Genomic DNA, 24,617 nt, shown 5'->3' on the forward strand with positions numbered 1-24,617 from the left:
GGCTGCCCCCAGTCACCAGTCTAGCTGCCGCATTCTGGATTAGTTGTAGTTTCCGAGTCACCTTCAAAGGTAGCCCCACGTAGAGTGCATTGCAGTAGTCCAAGCGGGAGATAACCAGAGCATGCACCACTCTGGCGAGACAGTCCGCAGGCAGATAGGGTCTCAGCCTACGTACCAGATGGAGCTGGTAAACAGCTGCCCTGGACACAGATTTGACCTGTGCCTCCATGGACAGCTGTGAGTCCAAAATGACTCCCAGGCTGCGCACCTGGTCCTTCAGGGGCACAGTTACCCCATTCAGGACCAGGGAATCCTCCACACCTGCCTGCCTCCTGTCCCCCAAAAACAGTACTTCTGTCTTGTCAGGATTCAACCTCTATCTGTTAGCCGCCATCCATCCATACTGCTGCTTCAAGATATGATCACCATCAAACCTGAAAGCATTTTAATTCTAGTATTATCTAGTATTTCTTAAGTCAAATCCCCAGTGATAATCAAACTTTTTCTTTTACCCTAGAACCTCGACACTTTTTCACAATTGTTGATCATATTTGTCTGTAAATGAAGAACCATTGTGGTATAGTGCTTAGAGTGTTGGACCTGTGAGACCTGGAGTTCAGTTCCCCCACTCACCTGGATGAACTTGGGCGAGTAACAGTCTCTCAGCCTAGCCTACCTCACAGGGTTGTTTTGAGGGTAAAGTAGGGGAGGAGAAAACCTCAGAGGATAACTAGGATATAAATGCAATAGATAAACAAATGATCATACATAGAACAATGGAGAAAAGGAGCCTGATTTGCAATGGTTTTCTGGAGGAAGGAATTAGGGTTGACATTGCTGAGGACATGGGGCACAACCTTGACAGTTGCATTTTATCTGTGTGCTCATGTTAAATGACTAGAATGAGGAGGATATTAGATCCCAAGTAGTTCCACCATAAACAAGGCAGTAACTAAACACTTGGTCCTTTTCTTAACTTTGGTGATGACTTAGTTCCATCAAATTTACCCCATGTAAAATGACAGCTATACACCCACATCTATGTATTTATACTCACATGAAACTTGGGTCGGGGATAGAAGAGAGGGGGGATTAGTGCAGAATGCTAAACTTCTACTCCCTTTCTCAACAGCAGTGCTATCACAGCAGTGATTTGGGGGGATACAAACAGGATCGCCAAGAAGCATTGTCTGGGGATGGGGTGAGATGGTACAGAACTAGACAGAGAGGCTTAGGGGTCCACATCCCTTATCCCTGCCTTGAGCCAGAGGTCTCCCACTCCTGTCCTGTAAATAAAACAATGACAACTACTGTTAATCGTATATTGTAGGTTTAGGAGCAGCTTGGGTTCAGGTCTGGGTAAGTCACGGCTGCTTTGTTGTCATGAAAAAGATTGAGTCCTTGGAAGACACAGCGATTATTAAGATGAAAGGGGTTGAAGTGCTATATATACCCCTATATAGCTGTTAAATGTTGATCCTGTACAGGAGTAAGCCATATGGTTCCTACCAGATGTTGCAGGACTACAATTCCCATCATCATAGGTATGATAGCCATCTTCAAATATCCAAATGGTTGTCACACGGAAGATGGAACAAGCTTGTTTTCTTCTGTTCAGGAGGGCAGGACCCGAACCAATGGCTTCAAGTTACAAGAAAGGAGATTCTGACTAGACATCAGGAATAACTTTTTGACAGTAAACACTGTTCAACTGTGGAATGAACTTGCTTGGAAGGTGGTGGGCTGTCATTTATTGGAGCTTTTTAAGCAGAGTTTGGATGGCCATCTGTCATGGATGCTTTAGTTGAGATTCCTGCATTGCAGGTGGTTTGACTAGATGATGCTCAGGGTCGCTTCCAAAGCTACAATTCTATGATTCTATCCCTGACCATTGACCATGGTGGCTTGGGCTGATTGAGTTCAGCAACATCTGAAGGGCACCATGTTTTCTACCCCTGCTTTGGCCCTGTATATAACACAACCCCTGAAGTCTTCAAGGAGTGTAGGAGTTATAATTATATCCTCTGTGACCCCCCCCCCCCCAAAGCACTATAAGGCTCCTATTTCAGGAACACTTGTGAAGTCTGAGGCTTTGCTAGAATGGTGTTCTGGTACGAGGAGGAGTTTTCTTCAGAATGAGAAGGACTAAGAGTTTGCATTGTCTTGTGACTAACTGCAGAAAAATCTTGTCATCCTGCTTTGTATGATAATGGTATGCTTCCAAATGCCGGGAAACAGCAGTGGGAGAGGGTTATTTCCCTCGTGGGTGATACTGCATTGCAGTGGTTCCATTCATTCTGGGATGACTTTCTTGAGAGGGTGGTATTGGGGAATTTCTGCAGTTGCTGTGGCAATTGTGCTATGACGCTCCACAGGGTCCAGTCTTATCTCCATGCTGCTTAACATCTATGTGAAACTGCTGAGTCAGATAATCTGGGGATTTGGGGTGCATTTCATGAATATGCTGGTGGCATGTAGCTCTACTCTCCTTTTCATCTAACCAAGATAAGGTTATAGGAATGGTAAATTAGTGCTTAGCTGTGACAATGGGCAGGATGAGTAAAAAACAGAAGTTCAGCCCAGAAAGGCAGAGACACTGTTAGGAGATTGTTTGTTTGCTCAGATGAGTGATACTTTTTTGATACGGGGGTGCACTCACTGTAGAACAGGGTTTCCCAAACTTGGGTCTCGAGCTATTGTTGGACTACAATTCTCATCATCTCTCACCACTGGTCCTGCTAGCTAGGGATGATGGGAGTTGTTGAACTACAACAACAGCTGGAGACACAGGTTTGGGAAACCCTGCTCTAGAGAATCAGGTTTGTAGCTGGTGGGTGTTCCAGGGTCCATCACCATCATTAGAAATGCAAATAAGCTTTGTGGCACAGAGCTTAAGATGGTATCTCAAGTATGACCCTGGGGACTTTCACCTAAGAGTTTTTTGTAGAGTCTGCTGTTTACGCTCACAAGTTATGTATAGCATCTACTCTTCAAAATGATGTCCATATTATTTTCCCATTTAATCCAGATTTACAGTTAAGTAAAACAAAAACATAAATCTGGATGTCGAGGTAGAACTATGGAATAACATTTGGTTGAGGACCATAGTGTGTGGAAACTGCAAAAAAACTTGCAGCAACAAGTCCACAAAAACTGCTGGGTGGAAGAGTTCCCTACCTGCATGTAGACAACTTGCCTTCAGTAACCCCTGTTCTTGTCTGCCAGTATGATAACTCTGATCCATTTTACATGTGTGACTGCATTTTATAAGAAGGTCTGGAGATATCGGTTACAGGACAGAATAAGACACCCAAACACTGGGATTTGGTTCTTCTTCACATTCATTGGCTCCTGATCCATTTCCAGGCCCAATTCAAAGTTCTGATTTGACCTACATGGTTGAGTCCTCTGTATCTAAATGATCATCTCTTTCCATTTGCACCTGCCCACATCCAGGCTCATGCAGCGGGATGGGCAGCCAGGTTCACTTGTCCTGGGCCTTGGAGGGTTAAGCCAGCCAACAGGTGCCTGCCAGGTTTATGCTGTCATGCAAAGAATGCCCTGGGCCTCCAATGACCAGGTACTTAATGGGTGAAACAGCCATGGGAGAAATGGCCATGCCTGTCCATATGCACTGCAAGTCTTCAATAGTAAAATCGGGACCTGCGTTACTGCATACTAGTGTGTAGCATCAGATCAGATTGGCCACTGCTGCCACAGTGGCACATCTCATGGGCTGTGAGTCTGTTGGAGCCACATGTCTGGTGCCAGTGTTATCTTGTGTTGGCAGGGCTTGGGTAATAATGAAACATGTAGAAATAGTTTTGCAAGCATAGTTGATAAGTGCACAATCCTTGAAAGATCAGTGTAGAGTGCAAAAAGTTTTCGAACTTTTGTTTTTATCCTCAATTTCCCAGGTTTATCTGAGCTACCCTGACATCTTATGTAACTGGAGTGGCTGCATTTTTCTTTGAGTTTATATCTTTATTCTAACAAGGCTCCTGCCCCGGGCCTCAGACAAGAACAATATTTGTTCTTCTAAATGGATATTATACTATTAAAAACCTCAGTGGTAACAATTAATCATTTTCATCAAGTGGTTTTGAACGAAACATGAATGTTTAGATTGCATTATGCAAATCATATTAGGCTGCAGTTCAGAATACACAGTCACTTAGAAGTAAATTTCATTTGAAATCATTGGGACATCCCATTGAGCAAAGTATCATTAAGGTTAGTTACTTACTTAGTTAGTTAGTTAAATGAATTTGTTTGAAATATGCACAATAATTTTTTCTAAAAATGGAGAGCTTTTTTCAATTGTGATTTCACCTGGCCAGCTCATCTTTATTCTGAAAATAGATATAAAACCTGTTGTACAGGTGAGTGCTTAGACATGACTAAGAGTATCAGTTTGCAAAGTAGGAGTAGTTTGAAGGCTTTAAAAAAAAAAGAATTCTATCACAAATCAATTGTTTGGCTCTGGCTAGTTGCCATCCCCAAAACCCAAATGACAGATTTTGGTGTGGGTTTTGAGATTATTATTTACCACAGTGCCTTCCTCCCTTGAATGTTTTGAGTAGCCCACTGGGTAGCTACTGTTTGGAAAGTAATGGGTCACAGTAGGAGGCGAAAGGGGGACGGGTTCCAGAAGCATTTAGTGTTTAATGGGGCTACTGCTGTAGTGAAGCAGTGTGCAGAAATAATTCTGATTAGACTTGGTCAATCAAGCTACAGAATCAGACCTGTCCTTCTCCTATTCATGTCTAAAGAACGGAAAACTGTCATTGTTCAGAATAAAATCTTAGAACTTTCCTTCAAAATACAGTTTTCAATTCATTTGTATATGAAGCAGGTTGTGAGAGGATGTGGAGAGAAGAAAAAAGAGGGACAAATAGACTACAACAAGTCATGATAACATCAGCCAGAGCAAAACCCTAAAGACTAATGTAGATTTCAGTGGGAGTGTTAAGTATTTACACTGCTTAATTATTTCCATTCAAACTAGTTAAATCTATGCATGTTTATTTTGGGCTAGATTATCACCTTAGAAATTTTGCAGGTGTTGTACTAATATTAACTTCATGGCATGCTTAATTTATAGTATACAAATCATTTAGCTATTGAACAGGCAGGTACTGTTAAAAGGTATTGACACTTATTTGCCTATTGAAATGGGTAAATGAAGCCGTAACAAAAAATAAAATGAAATGAAAACTTAAGTATAATTATTACAAAAAGTAACTTTGTGTTCAAAATATATAATGTTACCTACCAAGCCCTAGGACTAGTGATAACTCACATCTAGAATAGCTTTGGTTAAGACACTCTCACTCTTAGCTTTGTTAAGTGTGAGAGGTCATGAGACTGCACTTAGTGTTAGGCTTCTTTGACAATATGCTTTGAAGTAGATTATGTTACATGGTGATTGTACTTTTGTGAAGTTTCTGAACAGGTCTTTAGGGAAACTAAGTGGGCATCAAAGGAGCATTTCTTATTGTTTTGAGCATGCAAAACAGCAAGGGAAACATTTTTAGTTGAATTTTTCTAGAGCCACATTGTGTGCTTGTCAGCAAAGAGATATACTGTATTGTATTTATAGATGTCATATTTTTCCACAGGGGGAAGTTTGAAAGGCATCATTGTTCTTGGCTAATTGTGTCAAGGCAATTGCTTGAAAAGTAAATGAGGATAAAGTGATAAATCTGGTGTATCAGCCTTGTGCATAATGTGGTAATCTATTCTAACCAATCCTGACTTTCAGAACATTTTTCTTTTCCTGAGTTGAAAGACTTCTTTGTCACCATAAAGAGATTGTTTCTGTGGAGTTACCATGTTTATCTGATCAGAACTGAGTACTACTAGTCTGATTATCAAATGCTGTGGCAGATAGCTAGGTCAAAATCATATCAGAGCATAGAAATAAAAAGTAAAAGAACAGTAAATATAAGGGCATATGCAGGGTAGAGGCAAGACCTTAAGGGAATCCTGGTACTTAACTCTTATAACTCTGAGAATCAGGAGTTATAGTAATGCTACTTTCTGCAACAAATGTCTGCTATTAAATATAATAGAACCATATTCTGAATAAGTAAGAGGTTCAAGCAACTAAGCAGATTTTCTTGCTTTTAAATAAATACAGGGAAGTATTTAACCCCTATTGTATAGCTACAAAGCCCTTGCTGATTGCACAGTGAAGCTTGGGAGGTCCAAAAGGATGTGATTGGCTCTTTAAAGGCAGCTCTCTTTTTTTTTGGTACCTCTTTAGCAGCAGCAGAATTCAGCAGCACAGGGATTTATTAGCAGGATTGCTATGAGAGGAAGACTTCTTAATCAAAGTTTTAACTTCTATATCCTGGAGATGAAAAGCAGAACAAAAGTGCATTCATAAGGTACCATATAGAATTATTTTGAAGGTATTACTGATACATCTCGTTAATACTAAGTAGTTAACAAAATTTTGTTTTGCACCAGTTCATCAGTTTTGCTAACTGTGTTTTAATAGATGTTTTAAAAATGTGAAGACGAAACTAAATTGGATCTAATTAATTCAGTGCTTTACTGGGGGTTGAAATTGGCACCTTTATATTACATGAAGTTCATATAAAGGTATGGACATGCTATCTTTATAAATTCCAAAAGCAAATGAAAAACAATTCTGGACCACCAAAGTTCATTAGCAAAGTTCCTGTTCTCTTCTATGCAGAAAGAAACTTACTTTGTATGCTGGAATATCTATTTAAGTTCTAATATTGGCCGATGAGAAAAGGAAAAGTTTCTTTCAATATTGATTTTTGGATTTTTGTTCATATCTCATTCACTTGACTTTCTAAATATATTTTACACAGGCAATTATTTTCCTCCCAGTTACACATTTACCAACATTTAACATATCTGAAATTTCATTGAATTTTATACCTAATGCAAATCTTCATAACATATTTTAATTAATATACTATTTTCATGCACTAAAAAGCACAAAATTCAGTCGTGGTTTTGTTGTTACAGCTTCATTAAACCAGAAGCAAGCATGTCAACATTTTCTGTTTACTGTTGTTCCACAGTTGACTTGTAACATTATTTGTATAATACATTCTTATTTACATCTGCTCATGTTTTGAACTATACTATTATTTGAAAAAAACCTATCAGAATTTTTAATTTTATGTTAAGCTGATGTACTTGCAGTAGATAATCATGTTTTGTGCAGACTGTTTTTTTGTGCAAGATTGATGGGACATAGTTACATTAGGAGCCCTTCTTATGCTATAGAACCCCAAAGCAGAAAATGAACGTGCCTGCTATTAAACAAAAGTGAGATCACTGAGAAATCTGCTTGTAACAGATGTGTTGTATCGAAGTCATACAAACAGTAGACTCATTAAAATCAATAGTTCATACTAGCTTGCTAAGGCTCTATATCGAACCACGTGTATTCCAGTGAATTCAATGGGGCTCACACCTAGGTAAGTGGAGTTAGGATTGCTGCTTAACTTTATGTCTAACAAAGTTAGTAAAGTCCATTGATTTAAGTGGGTCTACTCTATGTATGATTTAGTTCAGTACAGTGGTACCTCAGGTTAAATACTTAATTCATTCCGGAGGTCCGTTCTTAACCTGAAACTGTTCTTAACCTGAAGCACCACTTTAGCTAATGTGGCCTCATGCTGCCGCCGCGCCACTGGAGCACAATTTCTGTTCTTATCCTGAAGCAAAGTTCTTAACCTGAAGCACTATTTCTGGGTTAGCGGAGTCTGTAACCTGAAGTGTATGTAAGCTGAAGCATATGTAACCCAAGGTACCACTGTATAACCCATTGTATTTAAGACTAGCATACGATAAAAGCATGGTATTTGGGATTAATAAATATTCATACATCAAGAACCACAATGTAATGTGGGTTTTGAGATTCGTATCTATCTCACAACAGCGTTATATATTTTGTATCGATAGATATAACCAAGCAGTTAAAGTCTGAACAATTCAGCAATTTAAGCATTCCTTTTTACACTATTGACAGTAAGTGTTATATAAGTCTATGCAGAGTTGCTGTTGTCTGTGTGAGCATGCTTTTTTTAAAAAAATTGTGTACACACAGAACAAATTAAATACGTATTTAACTATGACTAATGATAGAGTACTAACCTACTGTATAATAGTTGCCATCCAGTTAACCCTCAGTTAACTTGTGCTAAATTCAGGGAAGGATAAAATACTTTGCTTTCTGTTGGTATCCCCCCCCCCCCTATTATGGCTTGTAACTGTATCATCTTCAACTTTTTAAAGCAGGGGTTCTCAAGCTTTCTACTCTCAATGCCCACCTAAGACAATGACACTGCAGTCCCTTTTGGGGGCAGGGTGGGAGTTTGAACTTATATAGCTTGCATAGTTTGAACTGGCAACGCCAAATGCAGTTCTGAGTCCACATAGTTTCTCTTTGTGATAGTCATACCTTGGAAGTCAAACGGAATCCATTCCAGAAGTCCATTTGACTTCCAGAACGTTTGAAAACCAAAGCATGGCTTCTGATTGGCTGCAGGAAGCTCCTGCAGCCAATCGGAAGCCATGGAAGCCCCGTCGGAGTGTCGGCTTCCAACAATAGTTCACAAACCGGAACAGTCACTTCCGGGTTTGTGATGTTCGGAAGCCAAAACGTTCGAGAACTAAGCTGTTCGAAAACCAAGGTACAACTGTATTAGGTACTGTTTAATTAGCAGAATCCTCAGTCTAAAAATGTGTATTACCTACTTGAATAAGAGCACCGTACTTGTAGCATGTGAAGGCATAGTGATAAAACTGAATGCTAAATCACAACCTGTTACCAGCATGCTGTCAACAGCAAAGGGATACATTTAATTGGAGTTGAGAACTTTTTTCAGCTTGAGGGCCATATTCTAGATAACAGTAGCACTAGAAAAAACAGTAGCACTAGAAAAAAAAAAACATTTACAGCAAACATTAGAGCCTTCATAGCAGATGCTGGGAGCTATTGCCTCAGTACAGCAACTCCCAGCAAAATAGTATGTACGGTTTAAAAAATGCAATGAACAATATAAAAATTCATACTGTCCTTCTATTTCAGTTCCAATCATTTCTTGAAGACCAAGGGTTAAAAAAAGAGGTGATCAAACTCAGACTGATTCATCAAAACCAAGCGTTAAACAAAGGTAAAATCATTCTTATTTTGTCTAATTTCTGGGATGTAGGTTATTGAGAAATTCTTGGACAACTTGTAGGAGAAATTAAATGGCCTTTTCCTGCTTTTTTATTTAAGATTTGGAGGCATAAGACATTTTTTTGTTCAGAACTTTGTGATGTGGTTAGTGGTCCTATGCTTGTTGCTACTGGCAGTGGGTCCTGCCACTGGTGCAGCAGGTGTGTTTATGAGGCTGTGATTGGCTTTGCCTGAGTCAAATTGGGCCTATTTGAAGGGATTTGGGCATCGATTCAGTCAGGGTGAGATAGCACAGACTACTATGGTTGGTTTGGATGTTTCAGAGCAACTTGTGTCCGTCAGGTAGCAGGGCATTAGATTGAAAAACATGTGGAAAGACCAAGACTTACCTGATCACAATCTGTGTCTTCTCATTTTAATCTAACTGTCTATTTTAGGAGATTGTGAAATGTGACTCCTGAACTGATTAAGAAAGAAGAATGCTCTTTCAACACATGTTTTTGACGCAGAGAGATCCTAGCATAACATCAATGGAATCTCTGTTGTATAAGATCTGTGGAAGCTGATGTTAACTTTTGCCAGCTAGAAATTGATAGTAGGGGAAGTGATAGATGTTGTCTGGCAAATTGGGGTGGCTATGTGTCTTACTTTAGGGCAGCCTTCTGTTTGAAGGCATCCTCTTATTTCAAAGAACTGCTTCATTGTAATAAAACCTTTTTCGATACAACAGTTTTGTATCCAAAGTACACTGTTCGTATTTTCTTCCATCCAGGAACTGTTGTGCATTTGTTGGGTGATGAAGATGCGAAAAGGCTATTTCTGTATCATTTTTGCACAAAAACAGGATGTGTAGGGAAATTGTGATATGGCTTTTGCAAGTTTTCATAAACTGCTCTCTGTTTTCAGTAGTACTCCTTTGACAATAAAATCAGCCAACTTATTTTACAGACTGGATGAAGATGGTAATTTTATGTAAGCCTCTGTCCATTAACTACAACATTACTAGGCATATCTTGCAAGTTACTGAGAACTCATAGCAACATGTTGAATTGGCAAATAATTCAAATTTATCTGGTGTTTGCCCCTCTTCCCTTGTGCCTTTTATATGTACTAGGCACTGCTCTTGGAAAGAAACTGTTGCTTGGAAAGAAACTCATTTAAAAATGTTTTATGTGGTTTTTATTTAAATAAAATATTTATACTGAAGACTTTATCCCCCTTGCCTGCTTTTCCTTCTCTGAGGCTTAGGAAACAATGGAAGAAACTGATCATAGATTAAAATCCTTACCAGCACCAGCACCAAGAGAGTAATATGTTGATCATATTTAATTGATCATTCAGTTTGGGGGCTTGGAAGGAATTTCACCCCAGAAGAGATCTGTAGAAAAAGTTGAGATGGCTTACTTTTACAGGGGACGATAAACCATCTGGGTTTTTTAAACCAATGTCTGTCTTGGTATTGTTCTATGGAATAGTCCACCAGCTTTTTCTGTGTTTTCTGGTCCTCAACTGCTAGAGCCAGGGCCGGATTTAGGTTTGATGAGGCCGTAAGCTACTGAAGGTAATGGGGCCCTTTATATAGCAGGCAGGGCCCATTACCTACATCACATGAGCCTACACAACACAAAACACTGTTGATGTATGTAGGTTTTATTTTATTTATTTTTTTATCATATTTTGGAAATGTACATCCAGTTCTTTTTCCTTTAATTTTTTTGGGGGCCCCCAAGAGAGTGGGCCCTAAGCTATAGCTTGTTTAGCTTATACATAAATCCGGCACTGGCTAGAGCACATCAGCTAAGAAATCCACTGCGAAATAAGCAATCTATTTATTTGCAGCAGGGCTACATCATATTTCACACAAATGGGAAAGGACTTAGTGTTGTGATTGTTTTGAGCCAATCCATATAGGGCTTTGGTTTAGTATGCAATCACATTAGATAAATGGTATTTTAAAGTGGCACTTTGGCATGAGATACTCAGGTCTCCAAGTGCTTTGTTTTTTACAAGCCTTGTTTAAATTAATTCATAGATCTGAAAGGCTATAGAAGAATATCCCTTAGGAAGAAAATCATGAAAATGAGAAGGACATTGTAAGGTTGGTGTAGGATATTGATAGCCAGCAATGATCATTTGCAATGGGAAGTCCTTCTTCTCATTTCCATCTTCCCAATCTTCTGGGATTTCCATCCCAGAGATGTGGGGAGAAAGTTCAGGTATGATCCCAACTGTACCAAGATGAAGTTCATAAATATTATAAAATGGCAGAAGACTTAGAAGCTAACTGTTCAGGGCCCAGCTTCTTCACTTTGAACCTCAACTCTGTCTTCTCTTCCCCATGACTTCTTAACTTTCTGCTCAGTGCAGCCTATCTCCTCCCAAACAGCAAGCAATGGATTACTGTTTGGGTTTGGTCTTGATCCCACCCCCTAGGATCAGCTGTAGCAGGCAAAAGTAGTTTGCTAACAAAAACATGCCTTAATTTTGGTAGGCAAAGGAATGTCATACAAAGATAGGCTACCGATCTACTCTCCATGCCAAGTAAAGGGAATAATTGGATTAGCTATTGAATAACAATAACAATAACAGTAATTTAGCATTTATACAAAATATTAAACAGAATAAAACCTCAAACATTAAAAACTTCCCTAAACAAGGCTGCCTTGAGATGTCTTCTAAAAGTCAAATAGTTGTTTATTTCCTTGATATCTGATAAGAGGGCATTCCACAGGGTGGGTGCCGCCACCAAGAAGGCCCTCTGAATGAAAGCCCATACTTCTATGGGTGAGTAGCTGATAAGTTACCATCTGAAGACATCTTGCTCCTACCCGCCCCCACCCCATTTTTAGTTTTTACAGAGCTTACGTGCCAAAGACATGAGAAACAGTGAACATAATTAATCTGGATTTTAGAAAATGCTTTTGATAGTGCACTATCCTTCTGATCAGCTTACATAAGCAAAAAAGACTAGTAGGATGGATTATAACAGAATGCAAAGGATATAGGATATTGGTTGAAGTTGGAGGGAGAGAAATGGTTTTCCTTAAGCATCACTGTTTTTGACTACTGGGTTTATACCGTGCCTGAAAGAATGCAATTTTTCAAGAGTTCTACTGATAGATTTGAAGTGGCTAAGACAATAGCAAGTATAAATCAACATGTGCCACATCATAAGATTATCTGTAAAGATTTATAGTTGTGCCATGTCTATCAGCTCTTGTAAAAAAAATGCAGAGGATGACAAATCTCCAACAATCCAATCCAGAAACCATAATATGTTCTTGTTTATACAGCACACCTCACTTAAAGCATTAATTGTTAAAGGACACAAATCTAAACTACATACTATTATCATACTGTTATTTGTATATGGTTTCATAGTGTAGCCTTTAACCATTTCTTTGTGTGCCTTTATATGAGAAATAACCAACTCAGTTAGAGCAAAACTAAGGGTGAATGTCGCCTACCGTTTGTCATGCTGTAAACATACTGTGTTGGCTGTATATCTACATGGAGGGCAGTGAAACAAGTCGTGGGGGTGGCCAGATTGTTTGTGGCCCTTAGCATGACATGGCCACTGCAGAACTTGCATGGGCTCATCAGTGAACTTATTTACTTCTACTATATTAAGTTTATATGTCAAAAGAGGTTCATATACCCTATTAGACCAATCTATCATCTCCAACAGGGATGATTCACTGGGGTTGATGGAAGTTGTCTTCCTCAGACGTACAGAAAGATCAGTTCATAGCAGATCTTGATAACTGGTGAAGCTAATACAAAAAGTGCTGAATCAATATCTTGTATGAGCTTGTGCCAGTCTTATGTCCTCCAGATATTTTGTACTATTTTGTGCTAGGGCTGACGGGAGTTGTAGTCAACATCTGGAGGGCAGCATGTTGTGGAAGGCTGCCCTAGATTGTTTCTAGGGGTCTCATAGTAAAAGAAACAGAGCTATGTTGGTAAAGATTAGAAATGGATATATACAGACCTTGGGATGTTTTTTGTAACGTTCTTTTCCACCCTTAGGGTGCCTAATAGGGAGATGGTGCATGAAAATTTTCTTGGTATTCAGGAGAGGGCACATGGCCTGTCATTTTTATTCACCTTGTAAGTCAGGACCTGCTTAAATTGGATTTGTGCTACATGCTTGCAAAAATCCAATTCAAATTATTTGCACTGTGCTATTGTCAGGGTTTTTTTGGCAGCAAGTTAATTTTAGCAATCAATATGTTATGTTATTGCACGCCTACATAAACAGGGAGATTAAGTGGTTTATTTTAAAATCTTAGGTTATCGCTTGGAAAAAGAAATATGTCTTCAAAAGCTAAATTTTGGCAAATGTTTTTCATTTTATTTTAATGAGCAAAGAAGACATGAACACCTATTGCTATTCACCATAAAGGTAAAGGTAAAGGTACCCCTGCCCGTACGGGCCAGTCTTGCCAGACTCTAGGGTTATGCGCTCATCTCACTCTATAGGCCGGGGGCCAGCGCTGTCCGGAGACACTTCCGGTCACGTGGCCAGCGTGACAAGCTGCATCTGGCGAGCCAGCGCAGCACACGGAACGCCGTTTACCTTCCCGCTAGTAAGCGGTCCCTATTTATCTACTTGCACCCGGGGGTGCTTTCGAACTGCTAGGTTGGCAGGCGCTGGGACCGAGTGACGGGAGCGCACCCCGCCGCGGGGATTCGAACCACCGACCTTTCGATCAGCAAGTCCTAGGCGCTGAGGCTTTAACCCACAGCGCCACCTGCGTCCCTATACTACTCTCTAATTGTTAGTTCCTTTATAAAAGAACAAAATGTATACTTCAGTAACCTTCACAGTTGCTGTGTGGTGTAGAAGTTGTCCAGTATATGTAATATCTATTCTTCAAACAATGGACTAGAGATTAAGCATTGAATCCAACTGTCATACTCAGAGTAGATGCACTGAAATCAATGGACTCAAGTTAGTAATGTTCATTGACTTCTATAGTTCTTTTCCTTCAAGGTTCCTCACTAACAGCCTAAGGGATCTCTATTTCCTAGATTGGCTAGAGTTGCCATGTCAATGAGGCAGACTGCAGCAGAATCCTCTGGTGGTGGTACCCCTACCATGTTGTCTCCCAGTACAATAGCTCTTCACTGATTCTCTCATTTAAAAGTCCTCTAACCTTTTTTTCCCACTCACTTTGGCATCTTTTGTTCTTTTGAGGAGCTATGACAACTGTTAACATGTACACGATTACACATGAAACAGGTCTACTCCTTTGAAATACTCCTATCTCCAGTAAATCCCATGAGTTGGCAAGAGCTATTCAGCCTTTTTCGCACACAGTGATTTGCTGCTGGTGCATATTGTGCTACCAGCAGCAGATCCTAACACAAGGGCAAAGCTCATAAAGGATCAATTTGGCACAGTTAAGCAACCTCGCTGCTTCAGAGCTTTCTGATTTGTTGTGAAACACTTACTTTGCAATCTCATCCAAATTTGTTGGCTGCTGATCAAGCTCTTACTGATTATATAGTGATGCCAAACAGACCCTAGTTTAGTCATAGCTTTGAATAAAATCAAAGTGATACATCTTACCCCGACTGTCAAAGTACATATGCTTGTGACTTCATATACCCTTACAGAATTTCCAAGAGTAAGCAGGTTCATATATTAACTTTACTCAGTAATGTCATTCGTCTGGCATTAACACCACTTTTCAATAGCTGGGTGTTTTGTTTTGTATTTTACATGGTCTAGTAATATTGCAAGGCTTTGTTGCTTCACTAGAATGTTGATGACTAGTAGCAGTTTCCAAAGCCTGCTGAATGAATGGATAGTGTAATGTCAGTGCTTGAATGACAAAAGAATGGATACTCAAATAGAAATGGTGCATAGTTTCCAAAATGATGGCAATTCATGTGGTTTCCTGGCTCTTACAACTTTGGAATGAATTATTTGCTGTTCAACTTTGTAAGAGGTGTGATACAGGAAACACATTTCAGCATTGAAATTATGAAATGCTCACATCCATTCATCTGTCAGTGAATTCAATAGATTGTGAAATATTATTAAAAGGAGTCAAACTAGTACAAATGTTTTGAAAGATGATAGGTTTTCTGGTGTCAAAACATCTTTTGAAAATAAATGTGGCTTTAAAGGTTTGAAAATATGCAAACGCTTAATGAACAAGGTCTATTAAGAGATCCATTTAATTGGCAGGATTTAATAAAAGCTATTTTAAAATGAAAGTTATTTGGCAGCCAAATACTTCAATTTTGTCATCTTCATCTACATACCTCAGTAAAAATAGTGATATTGAAATGCAAGAAAAGTTCCATCTTGTAAGAGTTACTATTGAATTGTGCATGGGACCTAGTTAAGAAAGGAAACCTTTTGCTAAATAGTTAATCAGCTCAAAGGCTTCAAAGGCTCTGGCTGGATAAAAGGTTTTATTATTCAGTTTAACCAGTGGGAAATAATAACATAAAAGGAAACATTTACTTTGGCCTAGAAACCGTTTCATACCCTCACAAGTGTCCTAATTTCCCAGGGACAGTCCAGAATTACAGAAGCCATCCCGGCTTTTGATTTGGTCCCAGAATGTCCCTATTTCCTCCACTAGTGCCACTATCACTGAACTCGGGGTGCTTGCTGGTGCTTGTCCCAAGTGATGACAATGGTGGCAGCGGTGGCAGTGGGGGAACATCCCATTGCCTCTCTATGGCGGCCACTTCTGGCCTTCTCCATTGAGCAGCTGCTGGAGAGTGGGCAAGGAGAGGAGAGTCTGCGGCCACCGAGGTCTAGCCCTGTGTGAAGCACCAGGTTCTGAGGGGCAGGCAGACGGCAGAGCCTCCCTGGGCAGGAGGAAAGAGGGAGCGGAGCCGAATGCAAGGAGTCTTGATTGATATTTTTTCTAATGCTTTGTGTGTCCATGTCTAATTTTGCCCCTTTCTAAAAAGTATTTATTGGTGGGTGCTCTTCTTTATCTAAATCTACGCGGGTGGCGCTGTGGTGTAAACCACTGAGCCTAGGGCTTACCGATCAGAAGGTCGGTGGTTTGAATCCCTGCAATGGGGTGAGCTCCCATTGTTCAGTCCCAGCTCCTGCCAACCCAACGTCAAAGTGCAAGTAGATAAATAGGTACCGTTCTGGCGGGAAGGTAAAGGTGTGCTGCTCTGGTTTTTCTGGCATTTTTGTGTGCTGCTCTGGTTTCGCCAGAAGCGGCTTAGTCATGCTGGCCACATGACCCGGAAAAACTGACTGTGGACAAACATCAGCTCCCTCGGCCAGTAAAGCGAGATGAGCACCGCAACCCCAGAGTCGTTTGCGACTGGACTTAACTGTCAGGGGTCCTTTCCCTTTACTTTTTTTTTTTAAACCAAAGAATAAAATAAAATTGAGATTTAGGGGTTTTCTCATGATAGCGAAGGGCATGTGTGCTCACCCTTCTTCAGATAGGAAATGTTGCCCCCCCCTCAAAAATAGGGGCCCAGGAGGGTCAGTTGTGGGGGTGGGGTTTGAGAAATGTCCCTATTTTCATCTGAGGAATGCTGTTTTCACTCTTCTTTTTAGTAGTATGGATAAAGTATGTCTATTTCAGTCAAGTACTGCTTTTAGTCAAGTACTTTCCTTTGGGGAGGGCAGCACAGTGATTAACTGCAATTTCATCATAGCCAAGAAAATCCTCAGATTGGCCCACTTGAACTTAAGGTTTTGGCAGGCCATCAAGCCCAGCAGACTGGCCGGTCAGGGGAATTCCCAGATAGCCTGTCGGCAACATGATCTCTGACCGCCCAGGGATGGCGGCTAGGAGCTCCTGACATCATTGTGACACCATGTGATTGCTAGGTCCTTCCCACATGTCAGATGTGCCCCATGAGAGTCTCATTCTGATAAGAATCTGGACCCATGAAATTAAAAAGGTTCCCTGCCCCAGTACTAGGTATCTATCATGGCAGCAAAGTAACTGGACTTCCATCTGCATAGCAGGGCTTCCACAAAATTCTATAGCCCCACCCCAACTGGCATATCATGAATAGGAGATTGCTCTGATAATGTGCAGAATATGTAACTTTATAATGCAGCTATTTATTCATTGTATAACAACATGTGGTGACTTTATCTCGTGGCCAAGAATATCCTCAGTTCAGCCGGAGCTGCAGTCTTACCTTTCCCCATTTATGTCACTATTCATCCCGAATACGATGAACCAGAACAAAAATTGTGCTGACAAACCTACAGAGGTGTTTTAGTTAAATATGTTCTATCATGAACCACTGAGGTATTTTATGTTTATAGCAGATGACACTTAATAGCTACATACTGCAAGTTCAGCACTTGCATTCCCTTTGGCTCTAATATTAAAATCAAAAGACAAAATGCCCTGGTGTATGCTTCAGATTACACAATATTTCTATTCAGGTTGCTGCACTACCTGTCTTGAAAAAATGGATTATGTGAATAGAGGCAAGCCAGTGAATATTAGGTTGGTTGGCTGGTTGTTGAATGTTACCAAGGCAATATTCAAAGCTTGCAAACATTCTGGGTTATTTATGTCCAAACTTCTGCAATATAAGTCAGTCTCAGTCGCTTATGCGTGATCATGGAATAATAACACAGACCAACCTTTTGGGATTGTTGTAAGGAATACTGAGATAATGATATGGATCACATGTCACTTTAATCTAAAGTTAAGCTAAATGATGGTTTAAATGTGAACATGTAACATGCTGGTGCTTAGAGTTCAAATTGTGGGTTGTTCATTCAAAAACAATGAGTGCTTCATTCTTAATGCACGCTGCTGAAACTGTTGATAGCTGCTACAGTGCTACCAGGAGCTAAGCCATGGTCTCTCATTTTGTTACAACTGCACCTGAGACTATAGTTTATATCTTTCCAAACAAACCATGAGCTCAGGTTTGGACACAACACTTAAGTCAGACTGACAGGCTTAGCTTCTGGCACCATAGCAGGTACAGAGAGGAATAGAGTGCATGCTATTGCAGCAGCGTACAACAGCATACTGCACATTTGCATTCAAACCATGCTTTCGTTTAACTATTGTTTAAAGTAATGTGCAAACAAGGCGAATGTATACAAACTGTGTCCAACACTGAGCACACTACATTGTAATTATTATGTATCATGGGATGAGTTTAACTCAGAGAAGACCCATTGGAATTAATGAAAATGGCTAAATTAAGGCTATTAATTTCAGTATCCTTCTTGTTAAATCCAGGGAATGTCTCCTCTGCTGTTTCTGTGTGCAGAGAGTTAAAAGGATTTTTTGGTGGAGAAACAGACTCTTTAAGAGGCAGAAAATAGTTGTCCAAGTTACTCTGCTTGAGAATTAAATACCGTGAATCACTATCTATATCTGGACAAGTGGGTCTTTTTGCTCTTCTCATTTCTGGAATTCTACATGTATCAGCCAAGCCGTACTTCTTGGGTCAATTGGTTGAGTTCCAAATCTACAGTCTCATCCAGTCCTGATTGATCTACAGCTACTTTGTGGGCAGCAAGGCAGTAGAGAGGAGGCTAAAAAGATAAAAGCAAAAACCAAAGAGGGCATTCTTTCAACGTAGCCTCTTTGGCCAACAGCAATTTTTCCTCTCCTTCAGTTTGTTTAAAATATAGGGGGTCAAAGGAATTAAAATGGATTTTTAAAGATTAAAAGGTTTTTAAGGTTAAAAGTCCTTAAAATAAGTTTTTTAAATGTGGAGATATAGCCAACAGGAAATCAGGGCGGTGGCTGCAAGGCTGGTAGGCTTCATTAAAACTAATTTACGACTCTGGCTTCACAAATTATATAGTGCAAATTCCTGAGGCTGTCGGAACACATAAAACAGCCTTGCCTTCGATAAGAAAAATTTTAAAAAGAATAAAAGAGAGGGGAAGAAGCCAACAAAGCAAACCCCCCTCATGTACCAGTAATTGAAAGAGAATTTGAGGATCTCTGATATGCAAGTCTTACCTTGGCGCCATCTTTCAGTGTGTCAGTAAAATTTCATTGAATGCATCCATGATCTTGATACTTTACAAAAGTTTCAAAGGCTTAGTTCCAAATATGCAGCTATATATATATATATATATATATATATATATATATATATATATATGTATGTAGGTGGTTACTTGAAATAGAGGCGACATCATTTTGTAAACTGTAGACGTGAAGCAACTGCTGCTGTTGTCATAGCAATTTTACCATGCACTTGTAAGCCCTTCATGTGGTTCCATTTCAGGTGGCCATCTGAATGACCTGGAAAATTAATGCAGATTTGATTATGGAGTGGCACCTTGCCTAAGGACCACTTTTCTTTTTTTCTCCACCTCTCCCCCCGCTTCACTGGAAAGGCACATAAGAAAAAGTCCTTATGAGCTCTGTTTGGACATTATATCACTATGTGAAAGTGTATTCATAAGATGCACATGCATCTTAGCCCTAAAAAAAACCCAGGCACCTCAATCACATGGAATGAACCCTCTGGGATCTTTCAAACCTTCTAATGAACACACACAGGTCAGGCACTCACTATCCTGTTTTTCCTACCCACCTTCCTTGCACAAATCTGAAAAGACCTACTAAGTCAGTCCATTGTTATCTCTAGGTCAGAAGGTGGGTGACTCACTGCTTGATCTGAGTGCCTTTTGAACATGTGACCTCCTTCCTGCAAAATATGTGGTCTGCAACTGAAATAGAGTTCTCGCCCCCACCCCAGCAGTGGCAGCATTGGCTGTTGCTTCCATGCATTTGTACATGGAATGAAAAGGAGTTCCCGCATATATAACCCAGATGGTACAATTGTTACACATTATGGTTCACATCCTGATTTCTGGTGCACTTAAACTGAATGTCTGAATCAGCCATAATGCAAGGGTTGTAGTAGCCTGATTATGTGTTCCAAACCATTGCTAACGGTTGTTTGGTATTACTTCGTTTCCAGATTATACGACTTCACAAACCCCATTTCCAGAAATCTCCTGCTAATAAGAAAGGAAATTTGAGCTTGTTTTAATTCTACTGGGCATTTCCTAATACATATTGGAATGGAGTGGAGCAGCAGCATCTCTGAAAGCAGACTTTCCCTGGTTCTCATTTTTTGCCAAATTATTACAGCATTGGATGTACCTCTTGATCGTAAGTATTAACACCTTTTTAGTCCAAAGAATGGTGTTGCATGCCTTTATATTGTTGTAGAGCAGGGCTTTCCAACATGGCACCTTCCAGATGTTGTTGGAATACAGTATCATCCCTGACTGTGGCCATGTCTGCAGCAAATGATAACTGGATGCTCAACAGCATATGGAAGGCATTACATTGGCCAGCTCTGTTACAGGGAAACAAACTGATAACCTAAATTCAGCTCATAAACAAGTAGCATGCTATTACCTTATTTAAAAAACCCACATTTGTATATATATTTCACACTCTCACTTCCTTTAGCTGTGGAAAGTTCCAAGGCAGCCGTTCACAGTGTCATTTCCTTGTAAGAATTGAGTACTAGATGCTTAAAAACAAACTAGGCATTAAGGTAACAGACTGGTCAAAAGCCCAGGACACTTGCATTTTGGACAGCAGCTTCACTTTTTATCTTTCATGCAAATGTTTTATTTGTTATGTCATAAAACTGTAAAATTATAAACACAAAGTTGCGTTTTTTTCCTACAGCATGAATACATTTACAATAAAGCTAAGTAGTATTGGTTTAGTCCTGCAATATTAAGGAAGGCTCTCACATTTAAATTAATATATTTGCTAATGGAAATAGCATAGCTAATAACATGTCCATGTTGTTGATGGAATAGCAGGTATCTTTGGCCATTTCAGACCCAGGACAATTTTTTAACTCAAATGTGAATTTGGGACCCATTTCTTATTTATTTATTTTTAGCGTATATTGGGATGGTGTTAGTGCTCCGGTTGCAACTCACCTTGGATCAGGCTGCAAGTGGGTCCCGATCCCCCATCTGAAGACTAGTGGAATAGATGCTGTTTGTATTTTTAAAATGCAGTCTTAAGTGCTTAGCTGCTCTTCCATCTGGACCTATGCACAAATTGATTTTTGCCCGCAGCATGAATGCAATGCATTCCATTAATTCCATTTGCCTACCTCCTCAGAACCTTAGTATCAATAGGGCATGTTCTTTATAGGTCAGAGTAACAAGCAGTGTTTGTACTTGAAAAGTCAACATTTGACAAGAGCCTCACACATTGGATTGTGTGAGATTCCACACTGATTCTTGAAACATTTGCTGCTTGAGTAACAATTGTTGAAAAACCTTTAGTGTCAGTGATCTGTATATTTTCCTCAATACCTTCTCTTTCTAAGGTTTAACTTTTTTCTTCTTACTAACAAATAATTTTCTTTAATTCATGATTACAATTCACCTGCTGAATCTGATGCGGGGGGAAAAAAGCAAAACTTCTTGAAGAATGTAAGTTTTCTGCCCACTAACCTAGACAATAAAGTTTACACTGTGTGTGTGTGTATTAATATTTTTTTAATGAGTGTGTAATCCAAGTGACATGATTTTTGTACGTGGTGTTGTTTGCTGTTATTAATGTTGTCGTGTATAGATGATTGATGGAAAGCAGCATTGTGGAAATTATAGCCGGTAGCAACTTTGGAATGGGTTTCTTTTAAATGTTCACATATTTATTTTTAGTGCCAAAAAGGATATGTGTTTTTGTTTTCAAAAAGGTGCAATGCCACCTTTCCCTTTCGGTGATGTCCCATGTTTCAGGAGTTACACTGATTGTGTCAGCTTCTGCTTGTAATCTGACCTAGTCAGTTTCACCATTTAGTTAGGACCAGGAGAAGTGACTGCAGTTAGAAAAATGGAACCAAGAGAAAGGTTCCTGTTTGCATTGCACCTCTTCTTCATTTTGTGGCTATTAAGTTGAGTCAGCATTAAGCGTAAAGCTGTTCCTATAGTTCCAGGTAAATCATCTATACACACCCTGTGTGTTTGCTCATGTTTTCTCTTGCTGTTAGATTTACAAGCATGCACGACTAGAATTTGGTTCTTCCCAAACTCCATAGACATGGTTTCCCACAAGCATGCATTACATCACAATTCGTTTTTAAGAACAGCCTTTTTGATGTGGTTCACCCATCACTTGAAACTATTGTTTCAACAGCCTGTGGTGCACCCCTGTTCAGCATATCATAAATGAAACAAGCCAGAGAATATCTTGCCATTATGTGCAAAACATTGTTTCTGATTTGTTTGTCTCCTAACATACCATGAAGATAAGTCAAGGACAAAGCTTGGATTATTGTTGTTTGTTAGGACAAAGTCAAACCCAGGAGTGCCATTTCACATATCAATGACAGACTAGTTTCTGGTTCGTTTTCCCCTCAGCTCATAATGTAAAGAGGCAGGGTTTCATCCCATTTTCATCACAATCAATGCTGTTTCCATTTCACTACAGCTCGGCTTCTGCTAAAATCTACATTATTCATCTCACTTTCTGGTGTTGGCTGAAACAAACGTTAATTATGTACTTAAGTATGTAATTAACTTCAGTGCTTTCCAGTGAAAATCAAACATGAAAAACAGCACAAAATTTGCCTAATTATTTATGTAACATTCAGACTAAAAAAAAAAAAGTTACCAAATGCCACTCGTATTTCCTTGCATGATTTCTATTCCTGACTTCAGTTTAATATGCAAATTGTGGCAGTTTCCACTTCCGTTTCTGAAAAAATTTCCTACTATCCCTACCTAATATCCCTAAAAGAAGCGGGGGGGGGGGGACCACAGAGACTTAACCCTTAATGGCTCAGTATTTTTTTTATTATTATTATTATTATTATTATTATTATTATTATTATTATTATTATTATTTTATATGCCACCCATCTGACTAGGTTACCCCAGCCACTCTGGGTGGTTTCCAGAAAATTAAAACACAATATGATATCAAGCATTAAAAACTTCCCTGAGCAGGGCTGCCTTTAAATGTCTTCTGAAAGTCCAATAGTTGTTTATCTCCTTGACATCTGATGGGTATCCCACAGTGTGGGAGTGACTGCTGAGAAATTCAGGGCCCATATGACTACCCCCCGCTTCTCCATTCTTACTCCGCTGCAAATTTAGAAGGGCTAAGCCAGGTGGTTGGTCAAAACTTTCCATTTTTACTTTGGAAATGAATTGCAGTGCAGGTGAATTTTAAGCAAAGATCAGATCCCCACTGCATGACCTGAACTGGCGGGGCAGGTTTGTTTGACCTAGATGTGTTCATAGTACTTTTAGTATTATCTTCAGCAATGAGATGTCTAGTATATCTTATCACACACTTTTATAATGTGCCATATATTGTGTTATATAAATACAGTACTGCTAACGATGTAGAAAGGATAGATTAGGACAGCCACCTACAGACGCTCAGGAAGAGTTCACTTACTAGAAATAACTTATCAACCTAATTTCTTTCTGCAATAAGAGAGAAAAGATCTCTACAGAAATTGTCACATTAGCACACTCACTCGTTCACATGTAGAATCTGGTATCTTGGCGATCATTTCATGGTAACAGTATCAAAAACAGCTACTTGATAATCTCTGTAAGCAGGTGCAGATGCTTATGTACTCACAGTAGGGCTTTCCTTTGGTAATGAGAAAGCCAGTTGTGATCTAAGAGTTCTCAGACTATTAAAAATGCTAGTCTTCTTGGTGTTACATGAAACTATTTTCACTCTCATTAATTTGCACGCCAGTCTAATCAAACAGAAATAGCCGCTTGTGATTTAAGAACAAATTCCTTGGCATCGAGTCCTGTTAGTTATTTAACAGGATTTATATAGTACCGGTTAATCATCAAAACCCCTAGGCAGTTTACATAAAATATAAAAATACATTAAAAATATGCAGAAAATCAGATTCGCCTAATTAAAATACAAAATCAGCAGATTTGAAATATATGTTGTAAATGCATATTAAAAACACATGTCAAAAGCCAAATACGTGTCCTTTGCTGAGAAGGTCAAATGGTAGAGGGAACCCAATCTAGCACTTGGCAATACAGTGTGTTCTTGCATTGGCACACTGGTGAAAGCTCATCTGGCCAGCTAGTGACAACTTGTCCTGTACATACTTAGGCTTTTTTTCCCTCCAAAAAGTATTGCAAATGAGACCAGTGGATACAATCTGGATCTTCCCTACATAAATTAATTATACAGTTGTATAATTGTTGTTAGCCGCCCTGAGCCCGGCTTCGACTGGGGAGGGCGGGATAGAAATAAAATTTATTATTATTATTTATTATTGTAGAACATACAAAGAGGGCTTTAGTGATGGTCTGGTAAGGCAGAGGTATTCAACCTTTCTGTGTCCATGGCTCCCTTGACCAACTACATTCTTTCTGTGACACCCCTGTGGGGCTCAAGAGCCCAGTTATGTCACCCCATGACTGCAGAGCTGGCAGCCTCTCACCCTTTATCAAACACCCTCCATT

General features: G+C 39.6%; 1 protein-coding gene across 22 annotated transcripts in view; it reads left to right on the forward strand.

Annotated features, from left to right (window-relative positions):
* Nucleotides 1-24,617, forward strand: part of NRCAM (neuronal cell adhesion molecule) — a 129,760-nt gene that overhangs the window by 38,556 nt on the left and 66,587 nt on the right. For 16 of the 22 annotated variants that reach the window (XR_003708611.2, XM_077934653.1, XM_028747196.2 and 13 more), the window contains exons 2-4: nt 9,083-9,167; nt 20,102-20,295; nt 21,576-21,593. Coding sequence is in view for 21 of the 22 variants with exons in the window: in XM_077934653.1 (XP_077790779.1) it covers nt 20,205-20,295; nt 21,576-21,593 (109 nt within the window). In the remaining variant the exon portion in view is untranslated. Of the gene's footprint in view, nt 1-6,268; nt 6,393-7,953; nt 8,020-9,082; nt 9,168-20,101; nt 20,296-21,575; nt 21,594-24,617 lie in introns of all 22 variants that reach the window. The other 6 variants (XM_028747211.2, XM_077934654.1, XM_028747212.2 and 3 more) reach the window with 3 other exon arrangements.

The sequence above is a fragment of the Podarcis muralis genome, chromosome 10, assembly GCF_964188315.1.
Source record: "Podarcis muralis chromosome 10, rPodMur119.hap1.1, whole genome shotgun sequence".
NCBI classification, from domain to species: Eukaryota; Metazoa; Chordata; class Lepidosauria; order Squamata; family Lacertidae; genus Podarcis; species Podarcis muralis.